Raw genomic sequence first — 17288 nt, forward strand, 5'->3', positions numbered from 1 at the left:
CAAAGATAGTACATTATTCTCTCTTGCTACCATTATTTAGGCTAATGTTTTCCTCTACAAACCAACTCCGAAAACCTCTGTATTTCAGTTAAAAATATAACACCATTTTCCAAGTCATTCTAGCTCACAGTTTTCTTTAAATTCCATTATTCATCCCTGTAGTTCTATAGATCTGTCCCTTACTTTACATTCCCACTGTTTGTTAAATACCCAATTCAGACCGTCGTCACCCTATTTTTAGACAACAGTCTCTTTTGGTCTTCCTATAGCTAAACCTTTCACTTTTTCATGTACATCAAGGGAAGGGTGGTAAAAATGCCGCCCTCCCCCACACTACCCCCAAGTGCAGGCAATAAGTAGTATGCTGTCTATAAGAAAATTCAGAAACAAAAATAAAACTAGCTTGTTTTTTTAATCATCATGTCCCAGCAATAACAATGTCAATGATAAAATACTCCTCTCTGAAGAAAATAATTTGTTGGCCTTAGTTATAAACAATGGCTGCAAGGTATGCTTGAGTTTTGTGTGTGTTTTTTTACTAATCCTCATCTAAGGATATTTTTTCCACTGATTTTTTTTTAGAGAGAGTTGAAGGGAAGGGAGAGAGAGAGAGAAACATCAATGTGAGAGAGACACATGGATTGGTTGCTTCCCACAGGTGCCCTATCTGGGACCTGGGCCAGGAATTGAACTTGCAACCAAGGTACATGCCCTTGACCGGAATTGAACCCGAGACTCTTCAGTCCAGAGGGCTGATGCTCTATCTAACCACTGAGAAAAACAGGCTAGGGTGACACTTGAGTTTTAATAACATATATATAGCTTGAAATTAGCACATTTGAATAATTATCCTTTAATAAACAATACATTTCATATAAAAGGTACGTAGGAGAACTCCCAGTTATAAAGTCTCCCCTGGCACAGGTGGGCTCAGCTACGTTTCTTTCAAGAGTAAGCTCATAGCAATTTGAAATCATGCTCACTTCAGCAGAGTATGTGCCCAATCCCTGTGGTACAGTAATATATCCCTATATTTAAACAGATTAGAAATAAACAATAATGGTACAGCGATTATAAAATCAATGAAACAGAATGTTAGTCCAATTCTATCATTATATGTGACTTCAAGTATGTATTTAATTTTTCAAACTGTGAAGACATTTAAAAATCATTGCACTTGATTTCCAAAGGAACAAAGACATAAAGAGTATGGCAATTTCTGAATTTAGTGTAAAATGGGATTTTTATGAATCTCTGCCAAACTTATCTTTACGTAGAACATTTTCCCTATTTGTATAGCAGTTGCTTCATTAAACAAAAAACAATCTCAAAACCCAAACCTTTTATAATTAAAAATTGAAGACTGTTCTTCAATCAATATGAGTGAAGATAATTTGATAAGTCTGGGTTTTAGTGTGCATTGAGCCTAAATAAAAAAAGATAAATTCTAAATAAATTATTGACAAATTTTAGAAGTTAAGCTATAATATTCATTACTGTGCTCAACCAATATGTAAAAATATTTTTCCTGCCCTAACCGGTTTGGCTCAGGGGATAGAGCGTCGGCCTGCGGACTGAGGGGTCCCAGGTTCGATTCTGGTCGGGGCCATGTGACTTGGTTGGGGGCACATCCCCAGTATGTGCAGGAGGTAGCTGATCGATGTTTCTCTCTCATCGATGTTTCTAACTCTCTATCCCTGTCCCTTCCTCTCTGTAAAAAAATCAATAAAATATATTTAAAAAATATTTTTCCTAAAAAATATGTATGCTGATTTTATTATTTTTACTGAAAGTTATAAAATAGAAAGTTCAATAAAAGAATATTTTCATCATCTGCATTTTTCCCTAGCCTTTATTATTATTTAAAGTGTTTCTATTGATTTGAGAGTGAGAGAGAGGAAGGGAGAAGAGGGGGGGAGGAGAGAAGGGGCGGGGAGAGAGAGTGAAAGAGAAACATCAACTACCTACCTCCTCTACACACCCTGACTGGACACCAAACCTGAAACCTGGGCATGTGCCCTGATTGGAAATCAACCGGCGACCTTTAAGTACTGGAGGATACTCAACCAACTGAGCCACACCGACTAGAGCCCTAGCCTTTTTTATTACAACTCATCCCACTTAATTATTTAACATAATTTTGCCATATAAGGGGATTATTAAAATAATCTCCTCCAGAAGCCAAATACTAAGCAAGCATAAGCCACTACAAATGAATGCTAATTACTGCTAAGTAAAATAACCTTTGTCCCCAACACCCCAAGACATTTTGTTTGCTTACAGATTTCTTATTCAGAGTCATCCTTCAATCCTCTCTCCCTCTCCTCCTCCAATCTTCTCAGTGTTACCAAGTCATATATCATCTATTTCATTTTTAAAAATTCATCCAGATCTTATCACTGCCGGTACCACTGCCTTTGTTCAGATCATTTTTTTGCCCAGATTATGCAATAGTCTTCTAAGGTCTCTCAACTTTAATCCATTCTCTACATTGCTACCAAATTGAATTTTCTGAGAATTAACCTTGATTAAAAGCTTATCATTGTTCCACACACTTACAGGATAAAATTAAACTTCTTAATATGAAATTTTAAAACTCCCCACAATCTGTCCCCACCTACATCCCATCCTTAAGACTTCATTACTGATCTCACTGTTGGGAAAACTGCGCCTCCTTTCTTAATGTGGCAACATATAAAATCCTCTTAAGCTGGATGAAATTATCTTTCAAAATCTTTCCTGTAAACCTCTTCACACTGCTGAGATTAATGCCCTGTTCCCACAGAAGTTCCTGCCTATCACTCCCTACTATTGAAGGGTTCCTGTCTCATTCACACCTATATTCCAAGTGCTTGGAACATAATACACACCCAAAATAAATACCTGTTGAATAATTAAGAAACACATAAGTGACTGACAACTGTATAAACTAACCATTTAAGATCCTCTACAACTGAGGTCTAATCCCACAACCTGAATATGCCCCAGAATCAGCTGACAGATACTTCTAAAAAAACCCAGAGATTCTTGTCCCCAACCCAGATGTATTCAAACTTTCCAGAAGCAAGGGCCAGAAAAACTACATTTATAAAATCGCTGCAAGATTAGATAATTGTCCCAACATCACTGCACTACTTATGCTTAAATGTTCCACAAATATTTCATTCATTGTTTTAATAACCCATTCCAAAAATTTATCATGGCATTTATTTCAATTTATGCTTTATAATTACTTGAAATTCAAATGTAACTTTCTAGTGTTTTGGTTCCAAGTAAAATCTGGATGAAAATTCCTCCCCCATGGACCTCTGGCTATGGGTAAAGCTGCCTGACAAATGGTCCTATGTACTTTATCTCTGGTGGTATACTCTGTACACTATACAAAAATATTCTTTAATTTGACTAAATGTAAGCCATGGATAAATACTACACTGAATGATTTTCTGGCAATTTACAAAGAATCATGCTCCAATAAAGTTATCCAAGAGTATTTCCAAGATGCCTACTCATTTGCAGTCAGGTCAGCATGATGTAATCCAAACAATGATTGGGAGGAAATCAGGATACTCAGAGAGGAGGGAGTAATTTGGCTTGGTTTTGCCACTTTTCTAGTTATATGATGTTGTACATATAATTTATATGGGTCTCTGCTCTCTCTCTATAAAAATAAAAAAATGTGGTGTTATTATGTTTAAATGAGATAATACATGTGAAAGTAAACATTTTAAAATACTAACCAAAGTTTGAAGTTTGAGTATTACTTTTTTTAAACCAACAGATTGTCTTGGATTTTTCTCCCTTCTCTTCCCTTGTTTCTGAACAAATAATTCCTGTATTTTTCTGAAAACTAAACTTTCTATTAACTCATGCACTAGTAGTCTTAGAAAGCACTAGTCTTTTGAAAAACTCTGACAAACATTCCTTCCTTTAGCTGGAGAAACTAAGAAAATGACATGTAACCATGACTTCTGCAATGCTCTGGTTTTCTTAAACTTTTTAAGTTATTCACATTTTCCAAATATATAAGTAAAAATTAGTATAATTTTTACTTATATATTTACTGCATAAAAAGGAAAATATATAAGAACTATCATAATATTCATATTTGAATGCCAGCACCCACAATAATGCAGCCACAGCAAATAAGCATATAAAAATAGTGATTGGCAGAGTAACAAGGCAAAAGAAGTGGTCCCTTAGATGGAAATAATAGCAACCTTGCAAAGTTAAGTTCATGCAGATCAGCAAGTCAGAACCAAAGCTTTATCACTTAAGAGCTGGAAAACAAATACTTAAAAGAAAACAAAATGCAACATTCTTTATACTAACTATACAAAAAATAAAAAATACTAATTCATGAATAAGGTATATAAAACTTGCTATTATATTTATACATAATGATATACCAAAATAAAAAGGCTATTAGGAAAACAGTATGTAACATACACACTAATAAAAATACTTACATATATAAAGTTTTATGTATCAAAGATATATGTAAAATTTTAAGAGATATAGATAACATATTTTGCTTGGTAATATATTAATTTTAAATATGAAGTTTTAAATATTTTTATAAAATAAACTTCAATGTTTAAATATGCAAATATTCTGGATTTACTACTTTGCAAATACATTTTTGTGAACAGTGCTATTCTACACTAAAATGTTTGTGACATTTCAATTACAAAGAAGCTTCACTACAGCTACAAATATAAAAATAAACAAGTATATGAATTTTTAAAAAAGGATGGTACCCTACTTTCTCTTCTGCCTGTAAATTATTCATATATTAAAACACACCATTATAAAATTACATACATATTTAAACACTTAAAAGTAAATTAGTGATTAGATTCTCTTTATGCATCCCTATATTTTTTCCTTAATGATCAACTTTTGGGGAAGAAAATTTAAAACTAATTCACCTACAGAAAAAAATTCTAGGGAATCAGCAGGTGATTATCAGTGGTAATTCTATCACTAGAGATGGCGAGTAATTATCATAAAGTTTAAGATATGGTTAATATATTTTTCTATTATTAACATTTTTATCCTAGTTATCAACCGTTCCTTTATTCTTCTATTTTTGTGAAGAACTATTTTTCATTTCCATATAGCTCTGAGCTGCTAGAGTAGTTCAAATAAGGAGCATGTATGAGGGCATAGGGGAACAACCCTGAGTAACGAGTTGGTACTGACAATGGAATAAGGTAAAGAGGATACAGATATAGCTGGTTTTACCATAGAGCTGAAAAGCTGTTTGGAGATATGCTGTGTCAAGTTTTAAGAAACTCAAAACTTAACAATTCAAACAATGTCTAAAAGCAACTTTGAAAGTCAACTACACAAGATGTTTTGGATTATCTGTGCATAGGGTGTAAAAGTGTAGCTTACAATGTACATGCGTTTTATTAACCTTCTTAATGGTATAAAATTTTATTTTCTGTTGTATTAACACTGCGATTGCTTTTTGTTTCAGGCAAGTATACCAAGAGGTGAAAAACCCAGAAACAGGATTTCTCAAGTGTCAAATTAATTTAATTTGCAAGTTTAGAGGCACAAAACCTATCACCATTGTAGGGATAAAAGAGCTTAAACTGTATTTTTACTTTCATTTTTAAAGTTTTTATGAATCCCTATTTTCTTTACCATTTCATATGAGTGTCATAATGACACTCTTTATCAGAAGACCTAGAATACTAAGTTTAAAATTTAATTTGGTAAAAAAAAACCACACACACATGTTTTTGTATATAACCAGCCAAATCAATGAAGCATACAAATTTCTGGGTAACAATTTTCCATAGTGCCTTACATTTTAGAGTTTATCTTAGAAAAAAACAGAAATATTATTTCTGAAAAATGTTTATGTCTTAGTACTAAACCATGGATGTGACAACTCTTTAGGTGGACTTGGGCCCTTGAACAGGATCAACATGCCACCTGTAAGTTTAAGGTCTCAGATAAATTACTTAAGCATTCAAAGCTTCAACTTTCTAATTTGTAAAATGTGTTCATAGTTGTACCCAATTCATAGAACTGGTCTGAGGGTTAAATAGGATTTTTCATGTACAGTACAGTATGAGAATTTCTGTAATATAAATAATATCATATGCAATTGGTAAATAAGAGAAAATTTATCAATACTTTTACAAAAGTCATTTGGGTTCAATGTATTTTTTCCTGGTCTGTTATTTTTGAACCACCAAGTAATAGCAGCTTAACACAAAGTACACTAAGTTAGCTAACCACAATAGAACCAAGGAGGAACTAAAAAAATATTGAATGCTTTCTAAGCTGTATTACTCAACAAACAAGTTATAAATGAATAGAGTGAATAGCCTCATGCTTGTATCTTCTTCCTCACAGCTTTGAGGAAATTAAGAAACACATCACAGTGACTACTGACAATAATATGCTACAAAAGAACTGAATGAGTCAAACTACAGCACTGATGTGAGCTGTGGGATACAAGGCATAAATATTGAGTATTTCTACGATTGTAGAAATAACTGTGATAGTTTGTTTAAAATTGGCTTGACTACTATCCTAGTTACAAGCAATACTTTTTGGAAAGTGTTTCAATCTTTTTTAATCACCTTGTACAGTAAAGTACACAATGCCCATCTACTCCCACATCACTTCTTGGCTCAGTTTGGCCCCTTTTTCTTAGAAGTTCTTTCTGAATGATTCTCTTTGATCTTTGTTTATGTTGCATATGTCTCCTTAATTCAACAGTCTCAACCCTTCCATTCCATTAAGTCACCTTTAACTTTTTTATTCTATTATTTGTTCTATTATTTGTTGGAGTTCATTATTCATTAAAAATTCAAATGGTTTTAATTGTGCTAGTATTTTTATAGGATCACTGTTTTTATTAATGCTCCAGTAAGAAAGCTGGTTGGGTTTTAAGTGATCTGTCCCAGGACTAATGTCCCCCCAAATCCTGTCATTTTAATGTGTAGTATTATAGAATGTAAAGTTTTAAGAAATATATATGTATATTAATATATTAAATAGCTAGCCTTTGCTTATTTTAAAATCTGGAGAGACCAGCGTTTCAGATAGTATTGATATAATTGGGTATCTTACAGGGACAACTTTTAAATTTTAATATAACTATGGTTATCTTATAACAAGTAATAGTTTACTACATTTTACTAAATAGTTTAGTACAGCGACTCAGCACAAAATTAACATCTATAACATGAGAGGTACTTACTGGCTGAAGCCTGAGGTTGCATGCGAGGTATTCCTCCATTTGGCACTTGAAAATTTGAGTCACTTCTGCTGCTTTTCACTGAGTCAACTTGCGTATTAGATGTTCGGGACAGGTTTGGAAGACTGCGTCTTAGTTTTTCTATGACAACATAATTTAATTAAAAATAAAAACCAGTTTTTCAGATGGAAAAAAGAAAATATTAATCAGCATTCAAAAATCAAACTTAAGTATTTTATATATTTTAGAAGAGCTAACAGGAAGTACACATCTTATAACAATACACAACTCAACCCAGATTATATAAATGAGTAAAATAAAGAACTTTAAAAAGAACTATAGACCTGGCCAGTTGCTCAGTAGAATGTCGGCCCAAGACCTAAGAGTTGGGGTTCAATTCCTGGTCAGGGGCATGTACCTTGGTTGCAGGTCCCCAGCCCTGGTAGGGAGGGGCACATGCGGGAGGCAACCAGTCGATGTGTCCTTCTCACATCGATGTTTCTCTCTCTCTCTCCCCTGCTCTCTCCCTTCCACTCTCTCTAGAAATCAATGAAAAAAACATCCTTGGATTAGGATTTAAAAAAATAATAAAGATAAAATAAAAACAATAAAGATAAAATAAAAATAACTAAATTATTCATTTAAATAAAAATCTATATACAGATCACTTCATGAGTAGAACAAAGCAAAGCTAACATAATCAAATAAAATTAAACTCACTTTCTCCTTTACTTTTGTATTGATTCACTATTAATAAAATGGTAAACTAACAAAATTCTTGATCTACTTATCTGAAATACAAAACCCTGGTAAAAATTGTCTTTCCTACTGAAATATGAAGGAAAATTTTTTTCCAGAAACATCTTGATTACCTTCATTTTTCACATTACTTGTCTGTAAATCTGTGGGATGGCCTTGAAGTGAAAGGCGAGGTTGTTGTAAGCGGCTAATCATAGGCTGTGGGGACACTCTACTATATTCTATTCCCCGAGCAGGAGATCGTGAACGAGGTGAATTTCTGGGTGACTGCTTAGGTGATGGTCGAGGTGAATTGCGTGGTGATGGTGAAAACCTGTTAACAGCAGGGTATACTGCATGATGCATACTGTCATCTTCATCATCTAAACTCTGTGCATCAAGTTCCTGATCACTAAAAGTACCCCGTCTTGTAGAATTGCAAGATGAACCAGAACTGCGCCGAGATGTGGTGGCTGCATATTCTTGCCGGAGACCTGACGATAATGAATGTGTAATTTTATTCTTTAATTATATTTTTAAACATTCAAATACTTTTAAGGTTAAAAGCAAAAGATTATCATTGAGAAATTCAAACAGGGTATACAGTGTAAAGGAAAACTCTCCACTTGAGTCATCTTAGATATCCTCCCATATAAGGATGCATAAACCACACCTCAAAGGTTATTTTTAAATTGAACTAAGTTTTATAAACCTTTGCCCAATTTCAACATTTCTTCTTGAATCTGAAATCTATCAAGTAGAACCACAAATTTAAAAATATTTCTACTCCTAAAAACAGTAATCCAAATTCGAGATGAACATTATAGGAATAGTGAGGGAAAACAATTACTGTCCAGCCAGTAAAGAATAGACAGTGAGGCCCTGGCCGGTGTGGCTCAGTTAGTTGGGCTTTGTCCAGTGCACTCAAAGATTGCCAGTTCGATCTCCGGTGGCGGGGGTGGAGGTGGGAGGGTTGGGTTGGGGACGTGTGAGAGGCAGCCAGTGGATGTTTCTCTCTCTCTCTCTCTCTCCCTCTCCCTTCCTTTCTCTCTAAATATCAATACAAAAAGAATACACAGTATTCAAAATAAACTTCCTGAATACCAAATCATTGGACTGGTTAATCTTATTCAAGAAGATGACGAAGGAGCCCTAGCTAGTTTAGTTCAGTGGATAGAGCATCGGCCTGTGGACTGAAGAGTCCTGGGTTCGATTCCAATCAAGGGCACATGCCCTGGTTGTGGGCTCCATCCCCAGTAGGGGGCATGCGGGAGGCAGCCAATGAATGATTCTCTCTCATCATTGATGTTTCCCTCTCTCTCTCCCTCTCCTTTCTTCTCTGAAATCAATAAAAATAAAAAATAAAGAAGAGGATGAAGGAAACTTCTATCCCACCCTGAGGAATTCAGTATTTGGGCATCAATGAAATTTCAACTGCTTCATAACCCAAGAGACTTCAGTAAAACAAACTTAAATTCTAAGCCATTGAGTACAAATTTTCAAAGGAGTCCCCTATGTATCTTGATACCTCCAGAAACACCCAAACAAACGTAAAAGCCCTTCAAGTAGTATAAAAACTTTTAGAATAAAAACAATTGTTGCTACATATTAAATGAGAACAATTATTATTTAAAAAAAAAGAATTTAGATATTTTGAGCAAGTCCTGCTAACTATTAGCAGTCTAGTCTACAAGATGTTAGAGTAGTATTCAAACTTTTAAGTTATATATTCATACAGTAGTCCCTCCTTATCCAGTTTCACTGTTTGAGGTTTCAGTTACCCACAGTCAACCATGTCTGAAATATTAAATGGAAAATTTCACAAATAAACAATTCAAAAGTTTTAAATTGCATGCAGTTCGGAGTAGCGTGATAAAAATCTCATACTGTCCCACCCCAGTCCTGCCTGGGGTATGAATCATTATCCCTCTGTCCAGTGTATATGCTGTATATACAGTGCAATAATACTTTGAGAGACCACATGCATATAATTTTTATTACAGTATACTGATATAATTGTTCTTTTTTATTAGTAGTTATTGTTGTAGAGTTTACTTACAGTGCCTAATTTATAAATTAAACTTTATCATAGGTATGTACGCATAGGAAACAAACAGCATATATACAGTATCAGGCATCCACTGGGGGGTCTTGGAAAGTATCCCCAACTAAAAAGGGGGGACTACTACACAAAGAAAGTGCTATCAATATGGTCCTCTAAAATGGTGAGTGAGAAGCACACCAGGGTATCTATAAAACTACAGACTCCCAGAGCCACCTATCCCTTCAGTCAGGTTTGGGGACCACTACAGTAGCCAACAAGTTACTTAGTGTCTTATAATAATAGCAAACATGGCACTAAAGTTACCTAACATAAGCCAACAGACCAGTGAAAAGAACTCTGTTTATAAAAGAAAAATCCAGATCTCACTGCAGGCTCTCCACTCACAAGGGAAACCTACCTACGGAGGCCCCAATCACTATGGGATTGTGTGTCTCTCACACTAAAAATGAGGGGGCTTAACTAGGCAACAGTCCAAGTCTGTAATTCTACATTTCTACTGCCAAACCTGGAGAGACAATGCTGTAAAAAGGAAAATCATTCTCTTAAGAAAAAACACTGGTGTTTTCAAGAAAGAATCATACACATTTTTAATATCTTTTTTTTTAATTCACCAGGAAAATAAATATTTGTGCATGTAGACAGCTTAGAAAGGATTATTAAAGTAAGGCTAAAATTTCTATTATTTGTTACCAAAGCACAATACGAAAACTACAGCAAATAGTTGGCTGTTTCTAACAAAATACTGGGGTCAAAAAAGTCAGGGTTCAAAGAAGAATTGGTGAGTTTACTCTAAGCTACAGTTAGGCAGCATTCTTTATTCTCCTTTTCACATCCATTATGATAACTAGCCCCTCACCAGCTGATAATACCATAGTCTCAGTTGAGGTGCTATACAAAATTACAGAAGAAAGTACCATGCTATTCGTTTCTAGGGTTGAAGATAAATAAAGCATCAAGTCTTCCTATCTTTCTAAGGGAAGTTGTGTGAAAATGGGAAATGAATCAGCAGAATAAGAACATTTCTTAATAAATGTTATAACTTGATAATACTACATATTTATATAAAAGAAAGCGACTAAGGAATTATAGCAATGCTCCATTACCCTCAGTCCACTGTCACTGTGCAATGTGTGTTTAAAGGATCTTTTTAATATAAAGGTTAAAGGGATCATTTTAGAGATTGCTTATTTCACAGTTAAGTCCATGGCATCTGTAATAAAATGTATAGGGAAGAATAATATTATAACCACCATCTTACATTCAGATGAGAGCCAAGGCATAAATCCTTAAAATAGTATGAAAAACTGTGTGTTTATATACATTTTGGGAATGACAGGGAACATAATTTTTATTGGATTTTCAAAGATGTCTGTGACCTAAAAAGTTGCAAGGACCACTTTGCAAAGCAATATCATATGTTTCATTTAATTTAAAGTCACAATTCCAATGTTCTCATAAAGGTCTTTTTTATGTTCTATACCATACTTTTTCTAAGGGAGGTGATATTTATCACAAGAAAATAAAAATTGCTCCTTGGAATGTGAAAATAATCTTAGTTACCATAATAGATTGTGTCCCTCAAAGTATATAGAGCATATCTGTGGTCTTAAAATTTCATGTGGGGCAGGGGAAATAAAATGTCTAAAAAGGCACCTTACTGCAGCAACAATGAAAAAAAGGCTGAGAAACACTGGTCTACATTAAGAAAACCCAGAGTAATAGTGTAATAACTATACTAGTGAGTTCTAGTGCAGAGTAACATGCAGGATATGATTACCAGTCATGAAAGCAGAGTGAAACCTGCCTGCCTTTGTCCTCACATAGGAAACTGCTTTACATAAAATGGACTCTGAAAACAAGCTAACAAACAAGTCCATATGTTGAATAAGCCTCAAAAATGTCAACATCTCTACTCTAACTACACTACTATTTTACACTTTAAGACATATTTAATACAACAAAATTATGTCGTATGAAAGACCTCAACTTGAACAATTAAAATACTTACTTTCTTCCTGCATCCGAGCTAGAATCTGCACATCGGTTACATCATTTAGCTTATAATTAGATCCAATGGAATCTTCATCTAATTCTGAAGCACTTAACTCACTGTCTATAGAGGATTGAGGACTGAGTGGAGGATTTCTGTCTGATGAACTTTTCAAATTACCTTAAAAAAAAAAATCAAACTTTGGTGAAACAAAAATTGAATAAACTTGATATTATATCTTCTGATTCAGTTTATTATTTTGCCTTTTGTTTATAAAATTCCCAAATATTGAAATAAAAAATTGACCTTATTAAGAATAAAGAGGGCCATAGAGATTCCTAAATACATGATGGCATAAACATAAAACACATTTTCATTTAACTATAACTTATCTATTTCTCTTATAAAACAAATACGCTTTCAAAACAGTTCCTGACAACTAGTTTTCAATAATGCATATTAGAGGGTTTTTCTACAAGGTAGCCAATGATACTGCTTTATAAGTAGATGTACTTATGATGTGGTGTTTTCTCCTCCCAAATTCATAGTCATTAGCAAACACTATCATCTTTTCCCTGAATAAAAGTATCTATTTTTCCTAAACCAGAATACTATAATTTGAGGAAAATCAGGATTCCTTAGAAAGTTAGCAACAAACCAAAAAAAGAACACTAGCTCATTTCTCCTACATTATGCCATGTTTACAAAATTCTTTTGCCAAACTAGAAATGCTTATCCAAGGAATTATCTGAAATTTAGTAGTGAAGCACAAAAATGGGATGAAGAAAATGACTAGATAAAAAAAGTATTGTGTTGTTCTTAACCAAAAGAGGGAAAGAAGACAGTGCAGAGGAATAAAAGACATACATATCCTAAAGAGTCTAACTTGTTTCTAAGGAAATGCTTTCATCAGATCACCTTCTAGTGGATAATAATAAAATGACAACAGTGTCACTACTATTTCTAATATGAATTTATTTAAAGAGCTTGTTTTCCAGAATTCTTCACTGTAAGTCAGCTCCAATTGACTTAAAAGGCATATAAGAAGAGCAAGAATATGAAATAATATTTATATTACCAAGAAGGGAATAATTAACAGGATATGGAAAGTCAGGCTCAAATAGTGCTGGAATAAAAATCTTTTATATTAAACAAATATAGCAGATTAAACTTTTTAGTATGACAGTAATGGGTGAAATATGTAGCAAGTAACAACCTATGTGCAAAGCAAACAGCAGGGTCAATAAAGTCATCAAACTAGAGAGCACTCAGGTAAAAAATGTGAGATGGTTAATAATACTTTAACTTTTAAGGAAATTATAATAATTTTCCATAACAATAGCGGCAATAAGAGTAACTGAATTAGTGAATTCTAATGAACAGTAAGCTACAGAGTAACACTGCAGTTTCAGAACCAAAGTGGAACATTCTTTCCTGTTTACAGCAATCTATCCCTCCCATGTCATTTAGGGCTCCAAACACTCCTTTAGCACATTCACATATAACCTTATACTATTACTTAAGTGTAATATCAATATTAAAATCCTATAAAAATGTTTTTAATTCTGTAGCTTTTATAATCCAAGCAAGCTATGAAATAAGCACCTATTGGTTAAAATAATCAAGCTTGGGACCTTATTTAATGAAGCCAGATTTAAAAACTTTTAAGTACATGCTAAAGAAAACTTCATGGATGTAAAATGGCTCATCTGTATCCCTCTGCGGTGCCAAGTAGACCCTCAATGATATATTCTCTAATCAGTTAAAAGTTTCATAAATAAAATAACTTGATCTACTGATGAATAAGGTATTTTCTCAGGTAGGGCAGTAAGTTAAAACCCATTCTTTAAGCATTCCATTTCATTTTCTCCTTACCTGAATTTCCAGGAAGTATTAGCTGTTTGACTATAGGAGGTCGCACTGGGGTTGAGGATGGAGAATTGAAACCACTGCTGTATGGGCTACTTGCATTTGGACTATAAGGGCTTGTATAACTCACGGAGTTGAAAGGATTATTATATAAATTCTGCCTCTTGAGAGCTGTATTAATGAAAAGGGGGAAATCAAATTTAAAAACTGAGAAAAAGTTAACATTTTATTACAAAATTTTTCCTAGTATAAAATAAGTCATTACCTATCTCAATTTCAATACAGAAATACTCTTATAGTAGGAGAAAATATATCCTATTAATAATCTCAACAAAATATTTTCATTATCTTAAATTGTGTTATGCAAGGAAAAGAGTAGCCACACCAAACAACAAAGTAATAGCATAGAAAAAATATCTCCTCAAATAATTATTAGCCACTAAATGAATATTCTGCTATGTAATTGGAAAGTTTATTCCACTGTATCAACCTCAAATGACCTTGAAAAATAAAATGAATGTAAAGGCAATTTGTATTTTCTCATTTTTCAACAACAAACTTTTTGTGTTAAAAAAAAAACCCCAGTATGAAATAATGAGTTTTTAAAAAGCCTTTTCAAAGTTTGGATTTTTTGGGGGAAAAAAGCAATCATAAGTAAGTTAAGGTCAAACATGGGAGAATTCTCTTTTAAAAAAAAGTCCTCCTCCCTCCCATTTTCTGGCTCAAGAAGAATATTTCTGCCAAAAAGAAAAAAAAAATTGTGCCATGCATATAAAATAGAAACAGTACTAAAAATAGGGCTAAGATATAAAGTGCAATTATGTACAAGAAATATTAATACTTGAAATAGTACTTCTTTCTTCTACCCTATTATAAAATCCACAGTTTATTAAACATTTCTGACCATCAGCAAATTACTGTGTAGAAACAGAGACAAATGTGACATGGTGCTTTTTCTCAACAGGCCAAGTAGTTTAGCCAGGAAAAGACGATTATTTCAAGACAAAATGAAATGAGTATTATCATAAAGATGCAAAGGTTTGTGGAAATTATGAGATAAGAGTAAGGTATCACAATTGTGAGAAACTACGTAAGGCTATTGGCAGGAGAGGCACTGCTACAGTCTTGAGAGGATGAATAATAATATGCTACTGAAAGTGAGGAAAGTATGTGCTTTTGTCTGTGTTTATAACATGAACAGAAGCAGTGTCTTGAAAATGCACAGTATGTTCAGGGAGTAAGAGCGAATAATCTAGAAAGGTAAAGCACACGGTGAGGTACAATAGGGAAAACCAGCTGGGGCCAGGTCAGGGAGGCCTGGGACACTATGCTCAGGAGTCTGAACCTCAATCAGCAGCAATGATAGTGCCATCAGTGATTTTGGAGCAAGAGTTATATCATCCAATCAGTTTAGGGGGAAAAACTGAGGGTGATTTTGAAGTTGAATAGATTAGCCTGAATTAGGCAGTATAGGTGACCAAAAAAAAAAAAGGAATAAACATTAAACATTAGGAAAGGGAAAAAAAACATGACGACTCTGAAGTTACTGAATAGTGTAGAAAGTCAAACAGATTAGTTTTATATATAATTCACTATGAGACAACACACCTCATTTTACAATATTTAGTATGTATTGTGTACTAGTAGCAAATGGTCTCCGAAATACTGACCTGAAGAGAAATGGGGCTGCTAACTTCTTCCTATCTCTTTATTCCTCCATCTCCTTTGAAACTCATTCTCTTTAATTAGTTATTTATTTAATCACTAGCATTTCAAGTCCTCAGCCCTTTTATCTTCTCACTCTATACCATGTTCTCTTTCCTGGGAAATCTCACATGACATTAGTTACTATCTATATTCCTCAAACTCCTCATTATTTATATGCCCATTCCTAAGCTTTTCTGAGCTTCAGTTCCATATACACTGCCCATTCAGTCTTCCCCCGTGGGTATGGAAAATTTGCCCCAGAGCCAACATCCAAACTCACAATTCTCCCACTAAAAATAGAATTCTCTTTCTGGGGTCCCTATGTCAAAATGCTAACAACATTTCTCCTATCACACAGCTGGAAACCCAGAAATCAATGCTGATACTTTCTTTTCCCTCATTTCCTCATATTAGGTTCATTCCTTTTTACTTCCACATTTGCATCACTGCCCTTTCACCCTCCATCCCCCACATTACCCAGCTATCCTCATCAATCCCCATCAAGAGCATCCTACATTCACTTTTGGTCTTCTCGTCTAGTCTCCACACTATAGCTAAGCAAGACTATCAAAATGTAAACCTTGTCTTCCCACCCACACACGCACCCTTAAATAAAACCCTTTGATATCTTCCATTACTTTTAGAATCAAATCTGAAATCTTCAATGTGGTCTATAAGGCCTTGCAGAGTCTGGCTCCTTCATATATTCTGGCCTTATCGTACATCGCTTCCTTCCTACAGCCACCCTGGCTCCTTCCAGTTCCTCACGTATGCCATGCTTCCTCCCACACACCCACATAGGTCTTTCTCTTCCAGAAACACCCTCCATCCTTTTCCCCCTTCGCCCACTTAAATTTTTCTGAATCTTTAGGATTCAGGTTACAAATCACTTCCTGAGGTGAAATTCCTGTTCCTTTATTACAGTTCACCCTTTAAAATAATTATTTGTATTTACATTTCCCCTACTAGATGATAAACTCCATGAATGTAGACACAATGTTAGTTTTTCCTCCGCCCTTTCCCCAAATCCTAATAACAGGCTCTCAATAAATATTGACTATATGTATGAATGAATAACATTAATTTGAATACAGATGATACTGAATACCATATGAATGGATGAAATAATCAAGAGAGAAGTGGGGCAAAAAAGAGACCTGGGGTACCCTAAATTTAAAAGATGGCTTGATGGCCCTGGCCAGTGTTGCTCAGTGGTTAAAGTGTTCCTTGCATTGAAGGGTCACGGTTTTGATCCCCAGTAAAGGCACACACGGAGGTTGTCGGTTCAATCCTGGTCAGGATGCGTGGTGAGGCAACCAATCAATGTTTCTCTCTCAGATCAACGTTTCTCTCTCTCCCTCTCCCTTCCTCTCTCTAGAATCAATGAAAAACATATCTTCAGGTGAGGTTAAAAAAAAAAAAAGAAAGAAAGAAAAGAAACAGATGGCCAGATAGGAGTAGGAGGAATGTAAAGTTTTAATGGCACAGTATTTTAGCATGGGATGATGAAAAAGTTCGGAGATGGGCTGTGGTGATGTTGCATAGCACTGTGAATGTACTTAATGCCACCTAACTAACTGTATATTTAAAAATGGTTAAAATGGGAAATTTTATGTTATGTAAATTTTACCACACACACAAAAGAGGGGCGAAGGAAGAACCTTCAAAGAAGACGGAAAAGAAAACAGCAGAGAGGG

At 34.4% G+C, this 17288-nt stretch overlaps 1 protein-coding gene across 3 annotated transcripts in view; it reads right to left on the reverse strand.

The window, feature by feature from the left end:
* The window catches only part of SLAIN2 (SLAIN motif family member 2), a 63100-nt gene that overhangs the window by 21187 nt on the left and 24625 nt on the right, over window positions 1-17288 (reverse strand). For 2 of the 3 annotated variants that reach the window (XM_008140288.3, XM_028143770.2), the window contains exons 3-6: window positions 13891-14055; window positions 12034-12195; window positions 8095-8454; window positions 7226-7363 (exon numbers count right to left, since the gene is read on the reverse strand). In XM_008140288.3, coding sequence (XP_008138510.1) covers window positions 7226-7363; window positions 8095-8454; window positions 12034-12195; window positions 13891-14055 — 825 coding nt within the window. The remainder of the gene's footprint in view (window positions 1-7225; window positions 7364-8094; window positions 8455-12033; window positions 12196-13890; window positions 14056-17288) is intronic. The other variant, XM_054729220.1, reaches the window with a different exon arrangement.

Source organism: Eptesicus fuscus, chromosome 2 (genome assembly GCF_027574615.1).
Source record: "Eptesicus fuscus isolate TK198812 chromosome 2, DD_ASM_mEF_20220401, whole genome shotgun sequence".
Classification (NCBI taxonomy): domain Eukaryota; kingdom Metazoa; phylum Chordata; class Mammalia; order Chiroptera; family Vespertilionidae; genus Eptesicus; species Eptesicus fuscus.